We start from the raw sequence: 27,301 nt of genomic DNA, 5'->3' as shown, positions 1-27,301 counted from the left end.
GTTTTCAAGATGAGAGCTGCTCGTCAGACTCGTTTGCCAGCGAGGCCAAGATCTGGTCCTGGAGGGGACCTACCTGGATCTGATGGGACAATGACTGCGCTGGATTATCTACACTACACTCTACAGTCAGATTTGATCGACTGGCTAGGTGGACAAAACTTCAAAAGCTATTCGATGTACCATACATGCACATGGACGTAAACAAAAATAAAAAATAAAATAAAATAAAAAATAAACCCGACCGACCGACCCTGGTACGGATGAGTGAAGTGACCCGAAACAACGAATTAATTCTAGGTGGCCTTACCACTTTCATCATCAGTGACGTGTAAAAAATAATTACGAATGGTAGTAAAGATATGATTTGAAGTTGTCAAGAGTGCCTTGTTTGATAAAAAATTAGTTAGTCAAGGTCAGCAGAAGTTTGAAGCAGTGATGAAACAGTCAAAAGAAGCAGCAATGAAATAGTCAAGCTTGATTTCTAGACAAATATACTTATGAGATGAAGAAGCCTAGGGGCGAAAGATCTGTTATTTGAGTCACATTCGATTCAGGTAAAGTATCTACACGGCATATTTGATCGTTTCCATTCGATGGGTCATTACTTGGAAGTGTCGTTGAGCACGACTTGTCGTCCGCCACACATGCGTTCTGCGTGCTCCTCGATGGCTGCTTCAATGCTGGACAACACTCCCGCTAGGGACACCTACACCGCAACACACAGCACAACAATACCACAATCAACACGCTACCACCAAGTCGGGCACAAACGCTGCGGAATACAGTGTTTGCAAAATTTCTCGGATTTCCACAGGCTTCCATATGTGCTGTCTTGCACACTGCCGAGGTACAGTCAACTTTGCGAATAACGACATTCGGCGGGGCTTCAGAAAAGTGTCCTTATTCGCGAAGTGTCCTTATATCCGAAGTCCCATTTGAATGTATGTGAACCCATATTTTGTATAGTATGACATGCATATCGAAATGAAGCTCTTTTCATGCTCCACGTCAATTTGTACTTTATTTTCGTATTGCAATAGATGACTTGCACAAAGATCCGAGCCGCGAGTGAGACGGGGCAAGTGCACCCTGTGCACCCAGGCTACACTGCGGGCACCCTACACCGTCTGTAGACTAGTGTCAGCATGAATGAACGGTGCACGGCATGTACATGTACATGATCAGTACCGTCACTGTCTTCAGCAGCTCATGAGTCATGCATGTGCACTTGTAGGGTTAGTGGAAGCAGGTATTGTACTACTCCCTGAGTGGAAGTACATGACTGTATTATTATGTGAAGAGAAGCCAGGCGTCCAAACCAACCCAAAATACTTTTGCCTTATTCTTCGGTGAAACAGTTATAAAAAATTGTCTTACTAAACAACAGTGAGCATAGAAGCAACCTCGATGCACCCAATAATATGGCATCCGGGAACAGCAAGTGTTGCACGAGGATCCCAAGAACACGTCAAGTTCCATGCTACCCGCCGCCATCAAAAGAACGAAGGATAACCAGATAACTGTGCTAGCCTAGTTCATATTCAATGTAACGCTAACGGTACGGGATATAGCGTGGGTGAGCTGTAAAAATCTTGTACGGTTCGCACAGCACAACATACATGCAGCAGTTATTAATAATAAGAATCTTTATTTCAGGATTACCCAAAGGCTAACGCCTATCTGGAGGATCTCCTATTATTTTGATTGCGACGGTTAACGTCGATGGACGAGAGTCATAAAGCACAGTCCATGGGGGTTGACGTTTCTGGGCTTCCTTTCCCAAAGGAAAGTTTTATTTCTTCTAAAAAAAAGCAGAATCATGCTGATTATACCAGTCTGTTATGAAGACAAGGAAGCAGCCATGGACATTGTGCCATACTAAAGGAACGACAGGTAAAAGATAAAGCACTTCATCTGAAAACTCAAGGACTATCCATAAATATAGCAAATGATAATCCTAGCCTGGTAATGTACAACTCCGTCATGTGAGCCATTCGGTGAGTTATCATGGGAAGCATAATGTTCGAAATGCTGAAATTTGAACAGTTGCAGTTGTGTTCGTCGCCACACAATGCCATCGCCAGTTCACTTTTGAAATGTAGCCATTTTTACGCTTGTGTCCCTGTACATGGCATGGAAGGCTGAGCAGTTTCAACTCTTCCATCGCTTCCTGATCTGTACAGTAGTGCGGTTGCGTTCCCGTTCCTGACTCATCGGTCTCCGCTAACCAGCATCATGAGCACTCCAATGGTTCCCGCCGCTCCTTCCGTATCCTCCCAGCGCGCCCCGTCAAAATGTGAATTACTGTAGGCAACGGAGCCAGTGTATGATGAATGCGAATGCACTGTTTGATGATGCTCCAACAAATCCTTTCTAAGACTGAAACCCAGCCGGAGCCGCATCGTCGTCATTACCAACTAATCATGGGGAGGTATAATGTGACTTTCCACCACTCCCTGATTCAATCATAGTTTGCGAGCCTGCGGCAAACTGCTTTCTCACTAGAGCCAGGCATTGGATACATAATGGCTTCAGTAAGGTTTACAATGCTATGTCTCTGGCCTAAGTCCAAGTCTAGATACAGCTGCTCAGAGTCAGGGCTGATGAAGTGTTCATATCGGAACAAGTGAGACTTCAACAGTAGCTAGTACACATCAGGCCTGAGGACTTCGCAGCGTTTCTCCAGCACACTTGTTCTCTCCTTCAACTCAGATACTACTTGAAGTACTACTAAAGGCCATCTGGCTCTCACACTCAGTCCTTCCACCCCTCATTTTCGTGGTTTGGGCTTCCATTCCTGGCCTCTCCGCAGTCTGTCCTCAGGAGACTGGGGTCGCTCTGGAGCTAGTGCAGCCGAATCGAAGGGAATCGAGTTCTTTCTCAGACGTCCACAAACTTTCGTTGTGCTTGACTTCACTTCCACTGCGGGAAAGTAGTCACACTTCAGGACCACGACGTGCTTGTTGCAGCCTACACTAATGATACTAAAATAATATCCCCTCATTTTTTCTGCCTCCCGGCCGGCCGGCTCCAAAAGGAACGTATGGAATGGGAGCCTCAGTTCCATCTCTCGTCTGCTAGTGCATTCATGAGCGTAGCAGCGCTTCGGCATGACGATACAAGCCGAATCAAAACAACTCTACTCTCTAGCCAAAAAAACTAGCTCAGTGTTCGTCAGGCAAAAAGCGAAACTTCGAAAGTCACGAACTCAAAAGGTGGGGAAGTCAGAGTCAGAAGGTGCACTTGCCCCGTCTCGAACCCAGACAATCTTTGTGCAAGTCATCTATTGAAAGAAACTATAAAGTCAATATCCAAGGGAAATAAATTGAAAAATTAGCCTTTTGGAGCCATCTACAGGGACATGTTCATGTACATGTATGAAGATTAATGTGCAATCATGTACAACTACATGTACTGATCATTCCAACTACATGTATTTTGAAGCAAAAGAAAAAGCCCCCCTCCCCCCTGGCTGTATCTTCTTGTATGTGTGCCTTATCCATCGCCACGGGTTCTGGTACTTCTGCATGACAGGTACTTGAAATAGCTGTCAAAAACCCAGAAAGTCTGTATTCAAGCAGTGAATATGACCTCGGGGCACTAAAATCATGTCGCTATTCGCGAACTGGCGTTATTCAGATAGTCGTTATATCCGAAGTTAAATGTATACAGTTAGATGGGACTTTGCTCTGGGCATGGAAATTCTGTCGTTATTCGCGAATTGTCGTTATATCCGAAGTCGTTATTAGCGAAGTTGACTGTATATACGATTACCAACAGATCACTTTCACCTGCGACGCCTTATACATCTAGCCTTGAGAGGGTGGCGTTCCTGCGGATGCGGAAAACTCGGCCTTTGGCCAAGTCTCACGCGAAACGTGAATTTTTTTGTACACAAGACGATCCTGGCCATATCGTATTATTCCCTGCACTGCACCGGTGTTGTCACGTTTTGAAGCCGTGGCTACTTTGCAGCTTTCGATTTGATTTGTGTAAAAATGCGGCTTCTATTAGAGGCCTGTTTCCATTCAAATACGGCTTTTGTGCAAGGCTCGGTCGGTATTCATTGGCGGACCCCACCGAAAGTCTTTGCCTCAAAAAGGGTTTATTATTGTTTAGGTGCGTTGAAAGCCTGCGGTATACAAATGCACAGTCGGTTCGCTAAAAATCAAGCAACCCTTGCACGGACGTTAACCTGCAGTGGTGTTCGGCGTGGTTGGGAATGCATGGCACTCACCGTTGCCTTATCTGGGCCTATCACGTGGCAGAGGTTGTGCCCGCTGGAGTCGGCAATGAAGCAGATGTGATTGCTGGGACACACAGACAAACGCACACGTACACATTATACCAAGAGTACATGAAAACCAGAGTGTGCAGCTCGGATGGGTTGCTATCACGGCTTGATTACATTATCACGGCATGATAACATCATTTTAGTGATGCAGTGCGTACAAGCAGGATTCAAGCAGGTCTTTTTCTGCACAACTGCAGTTCAGCTGTACACACTACGCCATTTCGCGCCTCAGATCTGCGCCAAATATGATGTAATCACAGACACCCATAGTAGAAAAGGCCCCAAGCTGCACACTCTGGGTTTCATGTACTCTTGCATATACACACAGCAGATCACTCCTAGGAAAGTTTAAAGGGGAAGTTAAGGCAAAAATTAAAATTTCACCAGTTGACCAGTGCTCTGCGAAAACCGACCTTAGGTGCTATTTTGGCGAAATTGAGTTTGTGCTGGATTGTTGACCCATGACCCTTTCTTCAACTTCTGGTGAAGTTTTAGGTGGATTGCATACATATTCAGTTAGATACAATGACAATTTCTTTGCAATTTTTCTGCAATTTTTGGAGGAAAAATAGCAAAAATCCAGGATTTTATGCTACATTTTGGAACCCATGCTATGAGAATTCAAGCAGGATGATTGCAACCAAACTTTGCAGAATAAATCTGTATGTCATAATCCTCAAAAGGAAAGGTTTATGATGGCATTGGATCTTCCTGTTGTGGAGATAGACACATTCTATCTCTGTTCTGTGGATGGTGTTGCTCACGAATCTGGTGGAAGAGGTATTTGGCTCTGTTTGAGGATATGCCAGCCGAAATGATGCGTAGAGGCAGGTGCAAAGTAGTGAAGAAGCTAAGATCAATGCCGGGTTAAAGGATATTGATAGTTTTATCTGGTACTGGTAGTTAGAACATCTAGTTATGTCTACATCAGCCACACACATTGTTTCGTAATCCGTGATATCAAATCCAAATCTTGCCAAACGTACTGTATGCAGCTTTGCCACCAGGCTTTGTGAACGCCTGGTGAACAAGCTTCTTCGTAGTGATACTGGGCAAATACATGTAGGTTGGTACTGGCTTGTTGTGCCCATGTGGAGCCGCAGGTTAATAAGGGAGGCCATGAACTATAGCATAATACTAGCATAGCATAATGCTCTATAAAATGCTTCAGCTCCACAACATCTTCCACAGGCAGTGCATTCCAGAGTTCTGTGTTGGGCTGATTTCACTTGCACTGACAGCAGCCTGTAGATTTCAGCACCCAGGGCTTGATCCTGGGGGCACACACAAAGACTTCCTGACATGCATGTACATGACTTCCACACCAGCCACTGACTGTACTTAGTAGTTCAGAGTAGTATTGTTGAGCCCCATCTATCACATCTCCCAGCATGCTGGACGCACTGGGTAGCCTCACCACGTCTCCTGAGCACGTCTAGCTTTCCGCCTACACACAAGTAGCAATCTGTTTTGATCAGGACCTGCGCTGTGTGCGCTGTAAGTGTAAGCAAGGTTTCAAGTGTCATGCTCTTGAAACAGCACCAGTGCGGAACACCTACAGCGCTTGTCAAACTAACTTGTCACGCGCCTCCTGGATTGTAGACAGTACTTGAACCGATTTTTCTTGGTCTGCACTCTGTATATTGCCGGCATTGAGGGGGTGGGCTGGTGGCAGAACTGACGCCTGATCGAAATTCTCCTCCGCATCACCGTCCAGCTCGATCAGCGTTACGTCCTGCGATAAATCGTGCGATTCCACATCCGACTCTCCTCGGCACTGCTGTCATCAGAACTGCGATTGGACCAGGCCAAAAAATGACTATTCATCGTGAAGGAGTTCGGCTAAAACCTCTGGGGAGAAGCCCACAGCAATTTGAGCTAGCGACCGTCTTCTGCTTCGTTCCGCCATGACTCTCACTTTGTAATCTTCAAAAATCGACAGATCGTGACGTTTTGTTCTTTTTCTCGAAAAAATTACGAAGCACCTAAGGTCGGTTTTCGCAGAGCGCGGGTCAGTTGTAGTCTTCGGGGTGCTGAGTCGAATGGTCGTGGTCCGAGGAAGCTGAGACGCTCCCTTCCTACTTGAATCCCAATCGAACTCGCGCACTTCCACCGAAACTGGGTGACTGCGCCCTACTAGATGGGGATTTGTATGCAAAATGTCACTAAAAGCGCCATTTCGTTCTTATAAAAGCACGGATGACCGCGATTGGCCCATATGTTGTAGTCTTTTGGACGCTGAGTCGACTGGTTTTGGTCCGAAAAGGCTGCGATGCAGCGTTCCTCCTTTATTCCCAATCGAACATGGTTGAAGAAGCGGTCACGTGGTCCTGGGTGCCCAAATCACCTGGTCACCACGCCAGCAGGTGACAACTTTCACACCAAGGTTCAACTCGAGTTCAACTCGAGTGACAGGACTGCACCCAAAAAAGGTCAAACAGGCTAGTAAGTTGTACCCTGCAGGCACGGTGACCAGGTGACTGGTGTACGCAGGAGCACGTGACTGCTTCTTCAACCATGCTCGATTGGGAATAAAGGAGGAACGCTGCATCGCAGCCTTTTCGGACCAAAACCAGTCGACTCAGCGTCCAAAAGACTACAACACATGGGCCAATCGCGGTCATCCGTGCTTTTATAAGAACGAAATGGCGCTTTTAGTGACATTTTGCATACAAATCCCCATCTAGTAGGGCGCAGTCACCCAGTTTCGGTGGAAGTACGCGAGTTCGATTGGGATTCAAGTAGGAAGGGAGCGTCTCAGCTTCCTCGGACCACGACCATTCGACTCAGCACCCCGAAGACTACAACTGGTGAAATTTTAATTTTTGCCTTAACTTCCCCTTTAACACCCAAGTAGGTATATTATTGTGTCGTGCTGTTGACGGAATATAACTTTGCAGGAAACGCCGTGCAAGGAGCGACGTGCATGTATTGCCCGGCGTAGGCATAGGATCCATCAGCCGACAATACATTTCTTTCTTTGAAGAAACGTTTCAACATCAAAAATACATGACACACAATGAGTTCAAGTACAAGTGTGCATGTGTATGGGTGGGTGCATGTGACTGTGTGCGGCATGGTGTACTTGTACAAATATTCCAACATCGCAGCACAAACACTGCATGCCATGCCATGGGCAGTGGTTTTGTGATTGCTTCCCGTATAGCGCTGTACGATGTAATACCGCTTTAGTACCTGATGACGGTGACAAACGTGATCTTGTCAATTGGACACCACAAGTCAAACTTGGACTTTGCGTCGGACAGGTGCACGCCGTTGGAGTCCACTTCGCACTTGCAGCTCACGGGTACGCGGCCAGCACTGGTTAACCTCTGCAAGGGCAGATGAAACAACACATTGCACAAGAACGGAGTGACTAGCACCAGGGTTCTAATACCAATCATTATTGCCAGTCTCATTGCATTGCTAGCAAAGAATCTTCGTTTCTTCTCTTTTCTACTCCGTGTGTATGGCCTATAATAGGGCTTCGAAGTGTGACGTCAGGTCGTTGACAACTTTGTAACAACTGAGTACAAACAAGCATGACGCCAACTGCATTGGAACCAGGACAAGCGATGCTATTTCCAGACTGGTGGCCCTGGATAAGGAGACCACCTGGTAACAGAGACCACATTGTGAAGGTCCCTCGAGCGGTCGTCTTAGACAGGCTTCACTGTGGTCTCAACACCGGCAGCGAATACATGTAGTGACAACCCATACCATACTGGAGCTGAACGGTATTAAACAAAATAAAAATCAAAAGGCGACGAGGAGACAATAACTTTATTAATGCGATTAATAGTATTAGTGAAGCGGACATTACAAAATGATGAATGAGAATACATGTATCTAAAATGGTTGTTCCTAATCGATTTTCTTGAGACTATCATCAGGGAAAATCGTCTCACAATAGAGGCTACACCTCACAGTTCCTCACTCTATCACATCCACCTGCTTCCACGCCTTCATTTCACTCACCTTATGTAGTAGCTCACACCGTCAGAACACTCTCACATCTTTTCTTCTAATTTCTTTCGTCTTCTCTCCCACTTTAGTTTTTTTTTCACACCTCACCTTGTATACTTCCCACTATCCGATAACCTATAAGTAGTTTGTTTCTCCGTGTAGCCTCTATTGTGAGACGATTTTCCCTGATGATAGTCTCAAGAAAATCGATTAGGAACAACCATTTTAGATACATGTATTCTCATTCATCATTTTGTAATGTCCGCTTCACTAATACTATTAATCGCATTAATAAAATAAAAATCAACGCACTAGCCAGCCTCAAAGGATGGAACCGCAGCCACTGCTTACCTTGAACGGCTCTTGCACGTACTTGACACCGGCCGAGGCAGTGTAGACATCTTCACTTCCGTAGTACTTAGCGGCGACGGAGAGAAAGTAAGTATTGTTGCCAGATGTCTGCAACAAACAACAAAGGGATCATTTAGAGAACACGGCTAACATCAATGGTATAGGTAGCTCGTGGAGAATTTTGACTAGTTTGAGGGAAAGACACAAACGGGAAAAGTCTGAAGAAAAAATTGACTGTCACCACCAGGACTCGAACCAGGGACCCTCGCTTGTAGCTAGCGATGCTCTAACCACTGAGCTATGGTGTAGTCGTCATCCCAGCAGAATTATGACCACAGAACCAGGAGGCATTAGAGCCCTTTTGTTCCAATGAGCTTGTCAGCTTGACATTATATTACTATTATTATTATAGAGGACAGTACTCATCTCCTCTTCACCATCACATTTGCCTCAGCAACCAAAGTCCTTACCCTAATCCTAACCCAATCCCAGACGTGGGTACAAACCATCAATAAGACAATAACACACGACATCACGGATAACGTGACGCCATCAACACGCCATCAACAGTAGTGCTATGCATCATGTACCGACTAAGTGAGCAGACTCACCGCTGGTCGGCCAGCAACACGATTCAGCTTCTGCAGTACCGACAAGAACGCACTCTCCTGGAGGCGAGTAGGTGGACATGAATAGATACACGAACACACACGCACGCACGCACACGCACATACATGGCAGTCTTCAGTACTTGAAGTACATGTTCCAAGTATTTACAGGAGCGGAAGGGCCCTAGAAAATTTAAAAGTAAAACAATTTTACAATACACATGGTTTCGTATCGGAATGGTTGCTAACACAGGTCTAGCAACACGTACTACTGTCACCGTATAGAGTGCTGGTTTCACAGCTATCACATGACCATGCGGGACAGCCATGTTGCTTCCAACTTCCAACTCCATTCAACCCCTGCATCTATGTGTCATGTGATATCGGCCATGTTGGTTCCAACTCCATTCAAACCCTGCATCTATGGGTCACGTGACGTCAGCCATGTTGGTTCCACTGTCCACATGACCCGATCACTTTCTACACAAATTTAGTCACATGACCAAAGATGTGAAACCACTCTATGGTATTGGACTGTAACTCACAGGTGCCGGTTTTGATACAGTTGGTTTTGGTGCACGCGGAGCCGGCGTAGGCCGTGGTGCGTCGTCCGATGACGTCGGTGCAGCCGGGGTGGCGGCGGGTTTGAGGTACTTCTTCACCAGGTGGTCCGCCTTCTCCTCCGTATCTTGCGTGTCCACAACACGCTGGAAACGAGCCTGGAGGAGAGTGGGAAGGACAAGCCATGGGGCAAGTGTTCGCAACAGAGCTGTGAAACAGGTTAGTTTGCCAGTCACTCATCAGTGTATGTAGACCAGGGGCATTGCACATGGTACGGTCACTACGGTATTGACCGTACCACTTTTTGTCCCAGTCACCCCGTGAATCAATAAAATACACTAATCTGGGCTCTAAATTTCCAAATTTTCCGGCTCAGCCATCCCTCCCCCACAAGTAAATTGTACTTCAGATGGCTGACCGTACCACACTAAAATACCTTCCGGCGCCCCTGTAGACACAGTGCTCCATCTAAAGTAAGCTTCTCCTCTACAACTTTCTGATCTACAGCATGCTTCTCCTGAATTACCAGGTGCTCGAGGGTATGAGCATTGAGCAGATTCCCTTCCTTGCTATGTACACGTCACTACTAACTGGAGCTGTACACGTACTATGCATGAACCCGGCAGAGGGAAAGCAACACTGATGCTTCAAAGCATCCCATCCGCGATGAGCCCCGGCTGAGAGTGTGCGCCTACCTTGCACGCACTCTGCAATGCCATCACCAGCTTGCCACTGGTCTTCTCGCAGAGGAATACGTGACACCAGAACTTGTCCTTGCCACTGCTCATGATGTATCCACAGTATCTGTGCAGCACACGGGTATGTGCATGCGCGTATACACACGCATGTACACATGCACACACACACACACACACACACACACACACACACACACACACACACACACACACGGGCACAGGTAACCCTGGCCAAACAGAAACAATTGTTGCAATGCCACGGCCACACAGATCAAGGTGTAGTGACTTCAGCAGTGATACTGGAGAACTTGGCTCTTACCTACGTTGGAACACCCACTTCCTACCTCCCTGACCAAAACTTGACTATCCAAGTCGACAGGAACTGCAAGCTTCACCAATGGGAGCAGCTGGATTCTCCATCAGGTGCATGTTGCAATTACACTGCTGGTATTCAACCTGGTATTCCATCCATTATTCCACTCAGTCTATTGTAAACATTTATAAACAACCAAACACCTACACTACTAGTACTACAGTAAAACCTGGTTTAAGCGACCACCCCACGGTGCAAGCAAAAGTGGTCGTTAAACCCAGGTGTGTCTGTGTAGAACTGTCGGTGCACTGTACTTACGATGTGTCACTGCCCATCCCCAAGAAGGTGAGGAAGCGAATCCGGTGCTCTTTGAAAGTCACTTGCGTCTGCAAGAAGGACAAACATTTCGAATAAACCATTGTAGGACTGTTGTTGTGAAGAAGTCAACACAGCAGGTAATGAATAAGCGACGTGGAGGCGGTAGACAATTCAGTTTCTTATAGGCCCAGAATGCGCTCAAAGATGACCCAACACGCCCGTCTCTTTGGACTCTCGCAAACTCACACAACAAACGACCAGCATGTAATTCCATACTGGTGGTAATACCATATTTTACCGGTTATAGGTCGACCTTTTAATGACCTTTTAATGACCTAAAAAGGGAAGTAGCACTGTAAGACAAGATGTTTAAAATGCTCTCGTTAACATTACTCCCACCGTTTAGGCGCTGCACCTGCGCCTTGATCCTAGAGGGTGGTGGCGTTCCCATGGCGGATGCGGAAAACTCGGCTTGCAGCCGAGTCTCACGCGAACCGTGAATTTTATTTATTATTTATTACTGGTCTTACAGTAGTCGACTTATAACCGGGGTAGAACTGCCCGTAAACCGGTAAATTGAGGCCCCAAGTTTGGGGGTCGACTTATACCCGGACTTACAACTGGTAAAACACAATATTCCTCCAGACAGCTGTTCGACCGTTGTAGCTATCGTCCTAGCCTTTCAGCCTGACACAGTACTATGGCATGTACTTAGCATGATGTGTATGGTTAGGATGATGTGTATGGTTAGGATGATGTGTATGGTTAGCATGATGTGTATGGTTAGGATGATGTGTATGGTTAGGATGATGTGTATGGTTAGGATGATGTGTATGGTTAGCATGATGTGTATGGTTAGGATGATGTGTATGGTTAGCATGATGTGTATGGTTAGGATGATGTGTATGGTTAGCATGATGTGTATGGTTAGGATGATATGCTGCGTGATTCGACCATGTTTGACGCCCTCACCTTTTGATCAATCAGGGCGATTTTCACCGACGATATTTCCACGATCACCTCCACCCAGTTGTCCTGTGAGGTGTGCTGCATTTTGCTGACTGCATTGCGAATGGTTTCCACACCTGCACACATGACCACGCATCACGGCAATAGAATCACATGCAGAATCACGTAAGACCAGTCTGGACACTCGCTGCAGCTGCAGCTTCATGCCTGTAACGCTAGTTAGCTGATGATAGCCATAGACCAAAAACGTTGATCAATATTTTGAAAACAGTTTTAGTGACTAGCAGTGTGTTTCGAGTGGTAGCCCTTCGTGAGCGCCCTGTTTGCTTTTGTTTTTGTTTTTATTGATTTTTTACTTTGAAGTTTGTTCCTACGGTACTAGTGTTGTTGATTGTCGGCGACCAACCCCCAGGCTGCCAAACATTATCACCGTGCCAAAACTGGACACCATACATAGTCTAGACAACTGCAATAATCATTGTCTCCCTTACAAACTACAAAGGGTATAATATGTTTTAGTCCGAAGCTGGACCAATGTCAACACGCATACTTACCGGAACTAGATGGGACGTCGGTGAAGCCGAGATACGTTGCAGCAAAGCATTCCTTGTGCTCCCGAAGTAACGGGTCAATGTCTTGAGAGCGAGAGCGAGAGAGCGAGAGAGCGAGAGAGAGAGAGAGAGAGAGAGAGAGAGAGAGAGAGAGAGAGAGAGAGAGACGGAGAGATAAGGAGACACATAGACACAGAGAGAGAGACAGAGACAAACATACAGAGACAGACAGAGAGCAACACAACAGTATAAATTACTGCTCACTCTCATCATTACATCATGGACACCAAGGTGAGTGTTTTCATTAGGAGTTCAGACTTTTCATCATTGCAATCCATGCAGATCATGCAACGGCCTACAGTAGTCATCTATATCAGTGGGCCCTTTGGTGGAGCGACATTATCTATATCACTGGGACCATTTTGTGGAGTGACATGGCTAACGCTTTCTGAGCGAAAGATTGCGAGTACCATTCCTGCGTGATGCGGGTTTTTTTCGCAGACATACCATGTATGCAGCTCAGGTAGTTACATGACTGTGCATCTATTGCAGGGCTGCCACTTGCTCCGATTTTTCGGAAATTGTCCGATTTTTGATCGCCTGTCCGACAAACCGACAGATTTTGGTCCCGAAGAGGGACAATCGATTATTTTATTTTGAGCGCTTTTTAGTCGAGTTGGCCATTAACTCGGCGCTTCCAGGTCGCGTTTGGCCGGTCATTGTACATGTACATGTAGCTGTAAAATGCACGCGTGCTGTATTCTGGGGCCCCAACAGCAAGCCATTTTCTTAAAAAAATTCACCGCGGGGGCCCTGCCCCCTGCACCCCCGACGGGGACACCCCCGCACCCCTGTCAGATTCGTCTCCCTCCAAGTGTGGCAGCCCTGGTATTGCCAGTTTGGCCAACAATGTCAAACAATTTGTGTTCATGTTGCACACACTAGGATACCCGGGCCATGTGTCTATGGTTATCAACGTACTCTCTTCGGGTGCCTGAACAGCCCCGTCCGGTGTTGCCGAGCGATCTATTTGCGTCGACGACCCGCCAGCAGAGCTGTCGGAGCCGATCGTTGCTGACGACGACGAGGAGGAGCGTGATTGTACGAGCGGCGGTGCGTTTCCGCTGCGCGGCGTGTTGTACATGACACCGTCCATGGTGTCCTCCGTCCTGGGCTTCTCCACGCCGTCCTGCTTCATCTTGCGCTCCTGCAGGATCTGGTCGCAGGCTGTGCGCAGGACCCGCGCAATCTTCTTGCCGGAAATCTTGCACCGATAGATGCGACAGCGGTGTCGCTGAGTCGTCTGGTCTCGGGCAACGAAAGCAAAAACACTGCAAAGACACAGACAGACGGACAGACAGACACAGACGCACACACACACACACACAAAGACTCATCGATAAACCGAAATCAAAAGTTCCATACCGCCCACCCAAGACGAAAAACATGTTTTAAAAACCAGTTTCGATCGTTTGGACGATGCAGGATTCGAGTACATGGTCACTGTCAGTTCATTGTTTTGACAAGTGCCAACGGTTCCATCTGGTTAAATGTAGAATACAAACGCTTCTTACTTCGGTAATGATCACGACAGACTCCAGAGTCCTTCACTAGCTTCAGCAGCACACGGAACACGCTCACAGAATTTTCTTTTTCTCCTGACGAACCTTGGCTAACGCTTGGTCGGAAGCGCAGGAAACAATGCAACGTCAAAATTGCGACTACATTGATACAGTCATGCAGTGTGACGCGGCTATTATCTGATTATGATGAAGCGAGGACAGCAAGGATGAAAGTGCACTCGACAGACGACACGAACTAACTCGCACTGTATAATACTGTACTTACCGGCTGACGGCGGTACGTGTACTCCACGCTCGATGTAGGCGCGATGCCGGTTCTCTACTCACTCTAGCTCTCCCAAGTTTTTTTTCACAGATGGAACTACGTCTGTCTAATTACTAATAACAAGAGTACTACTCTTGCTAATAACATAAGTGTCTACGTCGAACGCGTGGACGATAAGGGGGCCACGGGCCACTGGTTGCTGTTGTGTACAACGAACCATTCCAGGAAAGAAAGCACGTCTCGTGCGCACCTCGCGAAACACAACTGAACCAGGACTCAGGCAGGAGGCAGTCTGACTGCGCATAATGATCTATTGCTCAACAGCCGAGTGAAGTCAAACTAACTAATACTTACCCACAGAGAAAGAAGAAAACTACAAACTTTCGCCCACGTAATACCGGTCACTTATTATTTACTTGAACCCCTGGCATTTTCTACTGCTGCCGAAAACCATCTAATCGAAGGGGTGCGATCAATGCGATGTTTACACGCGAACGATGTGGCCTTCGCACCAGATCGCTCAGATTTCACTCAGACTGAGAGTTCTCAGTCACTTGAAAGACAGTACAGAAACGATCGCGGTTTCTGACTGATGATCAGCGGTCGGAAACATGGGTCAATTCCTCACATCACAATAGTCAATACTATCGCCCGGTACGCGGTCCCCGTGGCTGCCATATCATTTCCCTCCGATGTCACGCTGATACTGGCGTGATCTGGTGATAGCATAGCCACAGCGTTTCGCTGTGAGTTTCGTATCGCGACCCTTGCAGATCAAAGTACCACTGGCCTTAGTTAGTAGCCTTAGAAGTTAGATCTACTGCCTACTGGTAGTACTGGGCCATAGGCATAGATCGATCCACCCGCACGGCGGCGACACCCAGGTGTTTCCGATGAATGTTCAGAAAATGAGCATGGGGATGATCCTAACAATGATGAATCCTGCTTTACTAATGTTTTGTGTTGTGGACGTAGTGTTCATCATACTCTTTGTATACTCCCACCCCCCCCCCTTTTCTTTTCTTTTTTTTTTATATCTCCTCCCCTAGGCCCTATGTTTCTATACATAATTATTGTGATCATTATTGTTATCTCTCAGGTGCATATCTGGTAGCGCATCACCTTGATCACGCATAGCAGAAGCACTACCACATAATTGCCACTGGTGTTGGTGATCCCGTTGACAGCTTGTCAAACACGGCCTATCTATCTAATACTAGTACATTGGTACACAGGGGGAAGTGGTCCAGTCCACCGCAAAGAGGGCTCAACAGCGCTGGGCATGGGGTGCACTGGAGCTAGTACACAATGGAACTGGAAGCGGTCCTCCCCAAGAAAACACAATCCGTTGCTACTCCGAGTTTCTTGAGTCTTTCAATCGTCAGGCAACTTTTCTAACCCAATACATCGGTACATCCGTACATGTATGTGAAAAGAAGGTTGAACCCTAACAGTAACACGACAACTGGTGCTACATGGTGCCACTGTCTGGTGGTATGTATCACGACTAAAACTAATTTTTTTTGTAAGTACATGTACATGGCTTTGGAACATGCACTAGCTGACTAGGTCCAGCAGATGTAACTGAGTGCCAGGCCGGATACAATGATTGTACCACACTCAAACAAGTCTGTCCACACGCACTTGAAAACACCATTGCCAAAGCCTCTCCCTTTCGAAAACTCCTGCAGAGCTCCACTGAGTACTCCAGAGCTGCCTGATACGTCATTCATGATCGCATGTGTCGTGAATGTGAATGACGGAATATCAGAATTCTAGTGGCTCACGGAGCCAGACAGATGCCAACACTAGGCTGAAATATCCCGGGTACTTACCTTTGGGCATTTCAGTGCAAACACACTCACACCCACATGCACAGCCACAACAACTAGTACAGTGTACCAGTGCAGTGCAGTGCAGTATCCAGTGAGTGAAAGGACATGCTTGCACAAGTAAGTTAGCTGTGACCAATAATCAGCATTGAACTTTGAAGTAGCAATAAGTAATCAGAGGCAACATGTTAACAGTGCACTAGTGGAGGGAACACAGGTCATACGACACAATGGAGCCTGACGCCAAGTGATGGGGTGAACACTTCAAAACCCTTTTATTAAATTAAGGAAGGCCTCCTGCATAAAGGGCTACTTGGATGACTGTCTCTAGCTGCTACTAATTCAAGATAGCAGGTGGCAGTAGCCCTGCATTTTGGTCCCACCCGATTGTCAAATGAAATGATTATTATGGAATGCAGTGTTGTAGCTTGAAGCTAGGCATGCAGTGTTTACATGCTGGAGTTCAAAGCTAACCCAATGGTGCTCCAACCTAGCCTGTAACCCTACCTCTGCAAGCTTGCCATGAGGAGTGTGCTGAAAATCTCAAAGCCTGCCTGCCGCTTTAGCGGCCGACAAGCAGTTCCAACTTTCCACTTTCCGGGTTTCCTTTTTTATTTGAATTTTACGGACGGCTCCTTATCTTTACTTTAGCTTGCCAATTTCTAGGCCAAGCATTGCCATCATTTCACGGGTTGCCATCACACTTACGATTCAGTGTCAATCATTACAGATATGAAAGACAAGGTAGCATCGAACTACCACTACAACAACATAAATACACAAGGTTCTAGCCAAAGGGGGGGGGGGGGGGGCAATGCCCCTTACTCTGATGGTGTGCTCCCTACTCTTGATAGCGCACCACTCTGCTCATTTAAAAAATATATATATTCAGGTCACTCAACGAGAATGCGGTCACAAATCAATCGTTCTGGGTGCTCGTCGAATTTTGTGTGACAAGGCAATAGTGGAACGTGAAAAAGAAAAGAAAAAGAGGTACACTGTTTGTTTCCCCACACCCCTACCACCACCACCTTCTGTCCACGCTAGAACCCTGTTACACATATACACCAGCAACAAGACTCACTATGGATCTGTTTTGGACACACCCCAGAGGCGAATGCCCTGCAGCGACTGCATCAGGAGCACGGTGTGCGTGTGCACCTCCACAACTTGAATAGTGTTGGACACAATCTTCAGGTAGACTTCTGAATCCTACAGCATCACAGGCACAGTTCAACCACAGCACAATGTCACGTGAATCACCCCGCGTGCGCCTCGTGTCCACCTCAAAGACCAATTTAAAATCATGTACATGTGCTAGTACTAGTACACCCTGTGACAGTACTGCAGAGGGGCGTTCTCATCAACTTCTGGGAATTGAAGAAACGCCTGACGCCAATACCAAGTGAATGGGTAGTTTGGAAATAGGAGTTCGGTGATTTTTTTACAATTTTTTAAATACACATACTTCAGTCCATCACTAACACTCTGGCAAGATGTGGAAATGCACAAGGACATATTTCCTGCATGAAAAGTCACCGTATTGTAAGTCAGGCGCGAGCAATACTGGCTACGGTAGAGCATCATGAACTCACCTCCAGGCGAATGTCTGCAGGCACGTCAGCGCCATCTCGCGCAATCTCCTCGAGCCGTGCTATGCAGTTCATTACACAGCCGCCGTGCACTGTTCGCTGCGTCAACTCGTGCTCCGCCAGCTCGACGTAGCCGATGCTCGTTGCATAGTATGTGTGTACACCCTGCGGGGATGAAACAGTCGGCAACACAAATGCAAATACAGTCATGCCTGTCTTTAGCGACCTTCAATCCACGGTGAAGAGAAAGCCAGCCATCATAGACGGGTGGTAGTAGTAGTAGTAGTAGTAGTAGTAGTAGTAGTAGTAGTAGTAGTAGTAGTAGTAGTAGTAGTAGTAGTAGTAGTAGTAGTAGTAGTAGTAGTAGTAGTAGTAGTAGTAGTAGTAGTAGTAGTAGTAGTAGTAGTAGTAGTAGTAGTAGTAGTAGTAGTAGTAGTAGTAGTAGTAGTAGTAGTAGTAGTAGTAGTAGTAGTAGTAGTAGTAGTAGTAGTAGTAGTAGTAGTAGTAGTAGTAGTAGTAGTAGTAGTAGTAGTAGTAGTAGTAGTAGTAGTAGTAGTAGTAGTAGTAGTAGTAGTAGTAGTAGTAGTAGTAGTAGTAGTAGTAGTAGTAGTAGTAGTAGTAGTAGTAGTAGTAGTAGTAGTAGTAGTAGTAGTAGTAGTAGTAGTAGTAGTAGTAGTAGTAGTAGTAGTAGTAGTAGTAGTAGTAGTAGTAGTAGTAGTAGTAGTAGTAGTAGTAGTAGTAGTAGTAGTAGTAGTAGTAGTAGTAGTAGTAGTAGTAGTAGTAGTAGTAGTAGTAGTAGTAGTAGTAGTAGTAGTAGTAGTAGTAGTAGTAGTAGTAGTAGTAGTAGTAGTAGTAGTAGTAGTAGTAGTAGTAGTAGTAGTAGTAGTAGTAGTAGTAGTAGTAGTAGTAGTAGTAGTAGTAGTAGTAGTAGTAGTAGTAGTAGTAGTAGTAGTAGTAGTAGTAGTAGTAGTAGTAGTAGTAGTAGTAGTAGTAGTAGTAGTAGTAGTAGTAGTAGTAGTAGTAGTAGTAGTAGTAGTAGTAGTAGTAGTAGTAGTAGTAGTAGTAGTAGTAGTAGTAGTAGTAGTAGTAGTAGTAGTAGTAGTAGTAGTAGTAGTAGTAGTAGTAGTAGTAGTAGTAGTAGTAGTAGTAGTAGTAGTAGTAGTAGTAGTAGTAGTAGTAGTAGTAGTAGTAGTAGTAGTAGTAGTAGTAGTAGTAGTAGTAGTAGTAGTAGTAGTAGTAGTAGTAGTAGTAGTAGTAGTAGTAGTAGTAGTAGTAGTAGTAGTAGTAGTAGTAGTAGTAGTAGTAGTAGTAGTAGTAGTAGTAGTAGTAGTAGTAGTAGTAGTAGTAGTAGTAGTAGTAGTAGTAGTAGTAGTAGTAGTAGTAGTAGTAGTAGTAGTAGTAGTAGTAGTAGTAGTAGTAGTAGTAGTAGTAGTAGTAGTAGTAGTAGTAGTAGTAGTAGTAGTAGTAGTAGTAGTAGTAGTAGTAGTAGTAGTAGTAGTAGTAGTAGTAGTAGTAGTAGTAGTAGTAGTAGTAGTAGTAGTAGTAGTAGTAGTAGTAGTAGTAGTAGTAGTAGTAGTAGTAGTAGTAGTAGTAGTAGTAGTAGTAGTAGTAGTAGTAGTAGTAGTAGTAGTAGTAGTAGTAGTAGTAGTAGTAGTAGTAGTAGTAGTAGTAGTAGTAGTAGTAGTAGTAGTAGTAGTAGTAGTAGTAGTAGTAGTAGTAGTAGTAGTAGTAGTAGTAGTAGTAGTAGTAGTAGTAGTAGTAGTAGTAGTAGTAGTAGTAGTAGTAGTAGTAGTAGTAGTAGTAGTAGTAGTAGTAGTAGTAGTAGTAGTAGTAGTAGTAGTAGTAGTAGTAGTAGTAGTAGTAGTAGTAGTAGTAGTAGTAGTAGTAGTAGTAGTAGTAGTAGTAGTAGTAGTAGTAGTAGTAGTAGTAGTAGTAGTAGTAGTAGTAGTAGTAGTAGTAGTAGTAGTAGTAGTAGTAGTAGTAGTAGTAGTAGTAGTAGTAGTAGTAGTAGTAGTAGTAGTAGTAGTAGTAGTAGTAGTAGTAGTAGTAGTAGTAGTAGTAGTAGTAGTAGTAGTAGTAGTAGTAGTAGTAGTAGTAGTAGTAGTAGTAGTAGTAGTAGTAGTAGTAGTAGTAGTAGTAGTAGTAGTAGTAGTAGTAGTAGTAGTAGTAGTAGTAGTAGTAGTAGTAGTAGTAGTAGTAGTAGTAGTAGTAGTAGTAGTAGTAGTAGTAGTAGTAGTAGTAGTAGTAGTAGTAGTAGTAGTAGTAGTAGTAGTAGTAGTAGTAGTAGTAGTAGTAGTAGTAGTAGTAGTAGTAGTAGTAGTAGTAGTAGTAGTAGTAGTAGTAGTAGTAGTAGTAGTAGTAGTAGTAGTAGTAGTAGTAGTAGTAGTAGTAGTAGTAGTAGTAGTAGTAGTAGTAGTAGTAGTAGTAGTAGTAGTAGTAGTAGTAGTAGTAGTAGTAGTAGTAGTAGTAGTAGTAGTAGTAGTAGTAGTAGTAGTAGTAGTAGTAGTAGTAGTAGTAGTAGTAGTAGTAGTAGTAGTAGTAGTAGTAGTAGTAGTAGTAGTAGTAGTAGAATTTATTATTTTGATAGGGGGTGGTCTCTCTGCATAGTCAAACATATCATTATATCGATGCAGCATGGTCTGGGAAACTGCGATAACTACTTTCTAAAAACAGGCATCTCCCATCGCTCTGTCTCCTATAGAGTTTACACGAATGATGAGTCAGCTGAGCCGCATATAGGCGCTATGTATAGAGCACGGGTCGCTAGTGTTTTGCTGCGACGCGACTTTGCCAAAGCATCTCAACTGATGATGGATTCTTTTTGTTTTTTGTTTTTTTACAGATAGTCATAAACCATCATCGTGCAAACGCCAATAAACAATAAACAGCAGCGAGGCACATATTGATGGCAGCCGAAGCAGTGGAGGTGGGGCAGAAGCAGCTAGACCGACCAATGAAATTGCATAACATCCATTGCACCGGTTGCTCAGCAACACGTTTCATTGCAGCAAATACGGCCAAGGTGGAAGCAGACTGTGTGTGATCTGAAAGAACTTCCCGACAGCTGACATTCTTCGACATTTAGGCCATGGTAAAAAATAAAGTTGATTCTCAGGTCATGAGCCTGTGAAAATCGGTGCGAGCGAGCGATTTTTTATTTTAATTCCCACAATTTTTTTATTTCCAAAGATAGGGTCACACATGTGTACGTCACAGGTTCATAATTAATTTATAATTATTTTATTATTCCGGCCAGGGAGTAGAAAAATACCGGTATTTTACTACTCCCGGATTCATGCCTTTCGCATTGACCGTTTTCATGCACGCATATGCATGCATAGAAACAAAAAAAATCGTCGGTGCGCCACCAAAAATCGATGCGCGCGTACTTGAGAATCAAAGATATTTTTTACCATGGCCTTAACCTTTTGAGCACGACGCTACCTGAATGCCGCCCCACGCCAGCACCTGCAAAAATCGCGTTTTTCCTATGAAAGTAGTAGCTGTTCAAGGATCGATAACTTTACCTTTCTTTGGACGAATTCCACGATCTTGAGCTTCCTGCAAAGGTCTTGAGGCGAGGAACAAAATAGTTCCAAGCTCAGCTCGGAGCGACACCAAAAGCCCATGCTACAGTCTGGCAAACTTCACGCACGCGCTCGACAGACTTGAGCACGGCCAGGAGATCAAATCCTCAGCTGCCATTTCACTCTCCTTGCTCGTATCGAGCTCAAAATTTTTTTGAGGACTCCCCAGATCCGCTGCCATCATTTGAATCTAGTTTCCATGGCAGCAGATAGCGCGAAAATGATCGAAAATGGAAAATACGCGTTCTGCAGAGTTTGCAAAAAAATCGATTTGAATTTGCCGTGTCGAGTCGCATATCTCAACAACCCGGGGTCGTATCGCTTCGGCGATTGTTTCTATCGCAAGCTGAGAGTTTTCTCTTGCAGATACATATTTCGATCGTGAGAATCGGCCAAGAATTGACCGAGTTACGATAGTTTGAACTCACGCGGTTCATGCAAATCGCGTTTGTACGCTATGTACACTCACGACGTAATAATACGTCATGCGTGGGTGCAGTGACACTGTACGTGACGTATTAATACGTCATGCGTGCTCAAAGGGTTAACAAGATTTTCCACGATTTTGAAATTTCGCAAAACGGAAAACAATAGTGCCAATATAGTGTGAATGGGTTTACTAGCGTACCCGATCTGGTGACGTCACGGACGAGCTCAGGGATGAACGTGAGACACTGCTGCTGCCAGAGTTGGCCCAGCGCTGCTGCTTCCGTGCTCGGTCCACCGTTGGCCTGGCACAGTGACCACACAGTGCAGCAGACCCATCATTATCACAACATCAGGCGTTAGAGATACCAATCAAACACTCCAAGGGGACAAAATTCAAGTAGGAAACAACACTAGTGACAAACTTCTAGCCCAACACGGCCAGACAAACACAACATTCTACTGGTTGAACAATTTCAAAAGATAACACTCTCTTTTTGAACACAAAGGTCAGGCTTACGAATGCGTTGGAACACACCCCGGTATCGTTTACATTGTGATACTTTTTTTGGCATTGTTTAGGTGTTATAATAATTATCACTATTGATCCTTTATAGTAATCTGTGTTGCAATATGTTAATTAGTACAACGATGCTTCCTGATGAGCGTTGTGCGAAAGCTAGTTCGATGAATGTTTATATTTTTCATCGTTCCTATTATTGTTTTTCACATTACATTTCCATCACAGTTATTTCATTGTCCATCACCACTTTACACCACTTTACATTTCAATAAAACCTTCGTAACATGTCGCTTCAGCTGATTCGGTTTATTGCCATCTTAAAATTGTTGTCACCTCGCCGCCTGTTCACAATATCAGTGACACGATATTGTTGCACAGTACCGCAGCACCAGAGGTAAGAGTGTTTGTAAAAATAAAAAGAGTCCGCGATATTGACAAACAGTACTGTCCCGTTGACAATATCATCATCAAGAAGAAGAAAAAAGTCGATGACAAATTATTGGTCACCACTCAAATAGTCAAATACAATGTACACTTTTATTAAAACAGTGAAATATGCAAGAGAGAGAGAGAGAGAGAGAGAGAGAGAGAGAGAGAGAGAGAGAGAGAGAGAGAGAGAGAGAGAGAGAGAGAGAGAGAGAGAGAGAGAGAGAGAGAGAGAGAGAGAGAGAGAGAGAGAGAGAGAGAGAGAGAGAGAGAGAGAGAGAGAGAGAGAGAGAGAGAGAGAGAGAGAGAGAGAGAGAGAGAGAGAGAGAGAGAGAGAGAGAGAGAGAGAGAGAGAGAGAGAGAGAGAGAGAGAGAGAGAGAGAGAGAGAGAGAGAGAGAGCGAAGAGAAGAAGAGAGATGCATATCAAAGAAATCCATGGGTACACTGCACAGGCAACTGACTTACTGTGTACTAGCTTGAGTCAATTCCTTGAGCGTCTCGTCCACCAAGCTAGGTGTGTACGGTAGACTACTTGGCGCAGCATACATCTGTCACACAGCCAGAAAAGCAGCATACCGGTATAATACGAAATGAGGAAGGTTGATGAACAGAACTCCCTTGAAGCAAAGTTCAAGTCTGCTGTGAACATGGAATGAATTCGACCAGTTTCATGATACAAGCGATCAGTGAGCGCATGTGCGCAGGTACGCACACAAAAGCACCCACCAACACACACACAAACACACACACACAAACACACACACAGACACACGCATGTATGCATGCACGCAAGCAGTCCAAGTTCACCAGCTTGTCCCCTTTCTGTGGCAGTGTGGAATGCAAGATGTTTATATCTCTCACCTGGTCCGATTCCGGCGTATCATTGGTTGGCGCTGCCGTGGGTCTGTCCCATTGCGTGACACCGCTATCCGCGTGCCAGTAGTACGTACCGAGGGAGTTTGTGAACTCTTCCCAACCAGGTGGCAGGCCATTCGACTGGCTTGGCGCCGAGTCGACTGGCGTCGGTGGTAGTTTCTTTTGCGGCGACTTCACCAGTTTCTGTGACGATCCCATGCGGACAGGCTTCTGTAGACAGACAGTGAATTAGGAACATGAAACTAGTGCGAGTGGTGCAAGCATTCCTTTCAGCTTGAAGAAAGCGGATATGGAGAAAAACAAAGCGGGAACTACTGGCTCTAAAATGTTCACTAGTGACATGTGTCAGCAGGATTGCCATCCCCCACAGTTGTCTAAAGTGCATTATCACACCTGAGGTCACACCGGCTGCAAAACAAGAATAGGAATAGGAATGGAAGAGCACGGGAACCTGACAACATCCCGACTGAGCTTGTTGAATGCACTCCAGAAGCACTAAACACTGAGAGTTGGCTACGGTTTTCACATCTGCTGTTAATTCTGATGATCCTGGGCTGGAGATGTTTCATGGGCCACATGACTTGATGATACCAGTGCGAGTGGGTTTGGTAAAGCGAGTGCTCCGCAGTCAAACCAAAGGCTAATCATTCTGCTCAATGTACTCGGGAAGATGAGATCCCATATAGCTCTCGCCTGCTTGCATTATATCGCCAGTAGTTGATTAGCTCTCCCTAAACAAAACGTGGCTTTCGCCAATGCCATGGAACCGCCGAGATAATATGAATGTGCATAACAAGGATAACTGCTGCACTAGATCACATCTACTGCATGTTTACCACTCAATACAAATCAGTTTTGATGATGTCATTCGCATGTTATATATGCGAAAATGTTTAAGGCTTCTAGATAAAACCGATTTGTAGACTCTCGATGATGCTGGATAGAAAACCAGTGTTTGTGACACTGCTCTCCAACCACTGCTCCCCAAACTAGTGTGTGTTACACTGCTCTCCAACCACTGCTCTCCAACCACTGCTCTCCAACCACTGCTCTCCAACCACTGCTCTCCAACCACTGCTATCCAACCACTGCTCTCCAACCACTGCTCTCCAACCACTGCTCTCCAACCACTGCTCTCCAACCACTGCTCTCCAACCACTGCTCTCCAACCACTGCTCTCCAACCACTGCTCTCCAACCACTGCTCCCCAAACTAGTGTGTGTTACACTATTGAATACACACTGCTACTGTAAGACCAGATATTTTAACATCAATTAAACGTTAACCATCTCCGGATTTGTGTAGGTTTAATATAGCGAGGTAAAATTCTAACGAATTCTGTCTAAAAACTGGCAAACGACTGTTCATGTACATATCGTTGACATTGTAGTACTCAGTAGTAGTAGTACATAATAACGACTTCAAATGTTAACGAATTTTTTCGTTAAATCGTTAGAGTTAAATGTTCACTAGTTTGAGGGAGAGAGACAAACGGGAAAAGTCTGAAGAAAAAATTGACTGTCACCAGTTAAATGTTCGTTACCATTACTGACCTTACTGTAGTACTACAGTGCTGGCAACTGAAATCCGACTCCCCTAGCGTCTCGTACGAATCGCTAACGCGGCTAGCGCACCGCTAGGGGGGGGGGGGGGTCGGATTTCAGTTGCCAGCACTGTAGTAGACGATCTACACACCTCTCAGAACGATGACACAATCATGCTGCACGCTCTACAGACCACAGTGTGCTGGGGTCCTTACCTGTGGTGTAGCTCTGGCGCTGTTTGTACTTGATACTGGCGACATCAGCCCAGACAGGTCGCTGTCATCCCAGGATAACTCTTCTCCGGATTGCAAGCTAGCTGCCAGCAGAGGCATCGTGGGTTGGTCCGGCCTCTTGACTAGCTCCAGGGAGACGGATGCGGGCGCTTCAAACGACTTCAGGCGAGGTCTGATGGGCTCTACATAGTCGTAGTTGTGTCGTTCCAAGTGTTGCTTGCGAAGCTTCTCCGCCTCATTCTTCCATTTCTCCGCCGCTTTCCGCTCCTCCTCTGGATCAGTGCTAGGTGCATCACTGACGCTGTTAACACGTTGCTTGTCTTTCTCTGACTTAGATTTGGGCTTGAGTTTGACCTCAACATATTCATAAGAGTGCTGCTGTACGCGACGCTGCCGTTGCTCCTGCAACTTAGCCACACCATCTTGCTGGCTATCTGGAGGGTCTCGTATGTCGGCCACGTCGTCCAGACTGCGTGATCGACGGTTCATTTGAATGCTATCCACTGCGTGCTGCCGCAGTGGAATAGTTGCGTGTGATCCCGCCGGCATTTCATCCACAGATGAGTACATGTCATGACTGCCATTGATCATGATCTCGCTATCCTCTTCCAGAACACTCTCGCCGACCATTGGCGTACCCTGGTAGGGGTCTAGAGGTGGCCCTATCGATGTGTCACTGTCCTGAGTAACGAGTGTTTTTCTCTGGCCGACGGGATGGTCGGACGTCGATGGCGGCTTCTCTCGGAGCTGTACGTGAGCGTAGACGTCTCTCGGCTCCATGGCAGTGCTTGAACCCACGGTTTCCATCGCAGGCTCTATATCTTCTAGCGATGGCACGGTCGGAACTTGCTCCTGCACACCGCTGACATCACACGAAGCTGCAGTTGAAATAACCGGGTGCGCTTCAATGTCCTCGCTGTCGGTACTGCGACTAAACTGGATGTGATCATAATGCAGAAGATCTGTCTCAGTCTTGGAGGACACTCGGCGCTCGTGACTCCAGAATCGGTCGTATTGGTTGCCGTCGGGTCTGCGCTTGGGTGGAGCGGAATTTTGATCAACTAGGCAATTGTACGAATAGGCGCCCTCTTCGCCGGTGTCACTACCACCAGCTGGGGCGACGTCACTCCCGCCGGGATGATATCCTGCCTGGGACGGCTCTCGCCGCTGCTGTGGGGTGTACTCAGTTGCTCTGGGGCTTGGCTCTCCCTGCCCACCATCCGCCGTAACCTCGTACACCGACTCCCGAGGTGATGTGTATCCTTTGTCGGCTAGGTGCTGGGAGTAGGGCAGCACTGGTGGTGGCGTCTTTGCGCCGCCAAATCTCCGATTAGCGTCAGGTGAGCGGCTCGATATACGATTCCCGATCAAACATGGCGACACGGTGCTCCGTAGCAAAGGGCGGGGGCCGGTGTCTGCCTCGGCATACTCCAGCACCTCACCAGCACTCGTTTTTGGCTCGTCGTATTGACCAGCATCCATAGCCAGTTCGTAGCTCTGCGTACTGTGCGTAGCTTGGTGGATCGACTCGGAACTTCGTTTGACGCGGGGTACAACTTCCTCGTAAAGAGCGGATCCAGTTGCTGCGGGCGGCGAAGTGAGAGGAACAGAGGGTGGTGGGCTGGTGGGAGCGGACAGTGGCGAAGTGACCGAGGGAGGGAGGTCGTCCAATTTCCTTGGCTCAGAATACACGTTCTCATCTGGTTCGTCAATTATCGGTTGGAAATCACCTGCGTGAAAGAGACATGAGAGAATTGAACACAATTATTAGAATGAAACAACGG

General features: G+C 46.0%; 1 protein-coding gene across 1 annotated transcript in view; it reads right to left on the bottom strand.

Annotated features, from left to right (window-relative positions):
* Positions 1 to 287: 287 nt before the first annotated feature.
* The window catches only part of LOC135817370 (uncharacterized), a 33,138-nt gene continuing 6,124 nt past the window's right edge, over positions 288 to 27,301 (bottom strand). Inside the window, exons 4-20 of the mRNA XM_065330543.1 lie at positions 25,500 to 27,247; positions 23,726 to 23,950; positions 23,330 to 23,412; positions 22,117 to 22,219; positions 17,905 to 18,066; positions 17,394 to 17,521; positions 13,611 to 13,960; positions 12,633 to 12,713; positions 12,082 to 12,194; positions 11,110 to 11,177; positions 10,476 to 10,584; positions 9,765 to 9,938; positions 9,223 to 9,279; positions 8,612 to 8,719; positions 7,490 to 7,626; positions 4,238 to 4,310; positions 288 to 706 (exon numbers count right to left, since the gene is read on the bottom strand). Of these exons, the coding sequence (XP_065186615.1) occupies positions 602 to 706; positions 4,238 to 4,310; positions 7,490 to 7,626; positions 8,612 to 8,719; positions 9,223 to 9,279; positions 9,765 to 9,938; positions 10,476 to 10,584; positions 11,110 to 11,177; positions 12,082 to 12,194; positions 12,633 to 12,713; positions 13,611 to 13,960; positions 17,394 to 17,521; positions 17,905 to 18,066; positions 22,117 to 22,219; positions 23,330 to 23,412; positions 23,726 to 23,950; positions 25,500 to 27,247 (3,824 nt within the window). The 3' untranslated portion in view covers positions 288 to 601. The remainder of the gene's footprint in view (positions 707 to 4,237; positions 4,311 to 7,489; positions 7,627 to 8,611; positions 8,720 to 9,222; positions 9,280 to 9,764; positions 9,939 to 10,475; positions 10,585 to 11,109; positions 11,178 to 12,081; positions 12,195 to 12,632; positions 12,714 to 13,610; positions 13,961 to 17,393; positions 17,522 to 17,904; positions 18,067 to 22,116; positions 22,220 to 23,329; positions 23,413 to 23,725; positions 23,951 to 25,499; positions 27,248 to 27,301) is intronic.

The sequence above is a fragment of the Sycon ciliatum genome, chromosome 5, assembly GCF_964019385.1.
Source record: "Sycon ciliatum chromosome 5, ocSycCili1.1, whole genome shotgun sequence".
NCBI classification, from domain to species: domain Eukaryota; kingdom Metazoa; phylum Porifera; class Calcarea; order Leucosolenida; family Sycettidae; genus Sycon; species Sycon ciliatum.
The sequence above is the reverse complement of the archived record's forward strand: the minus strand, read 5'-3'. Positions and strand labels throughout refer to the sequence as shown.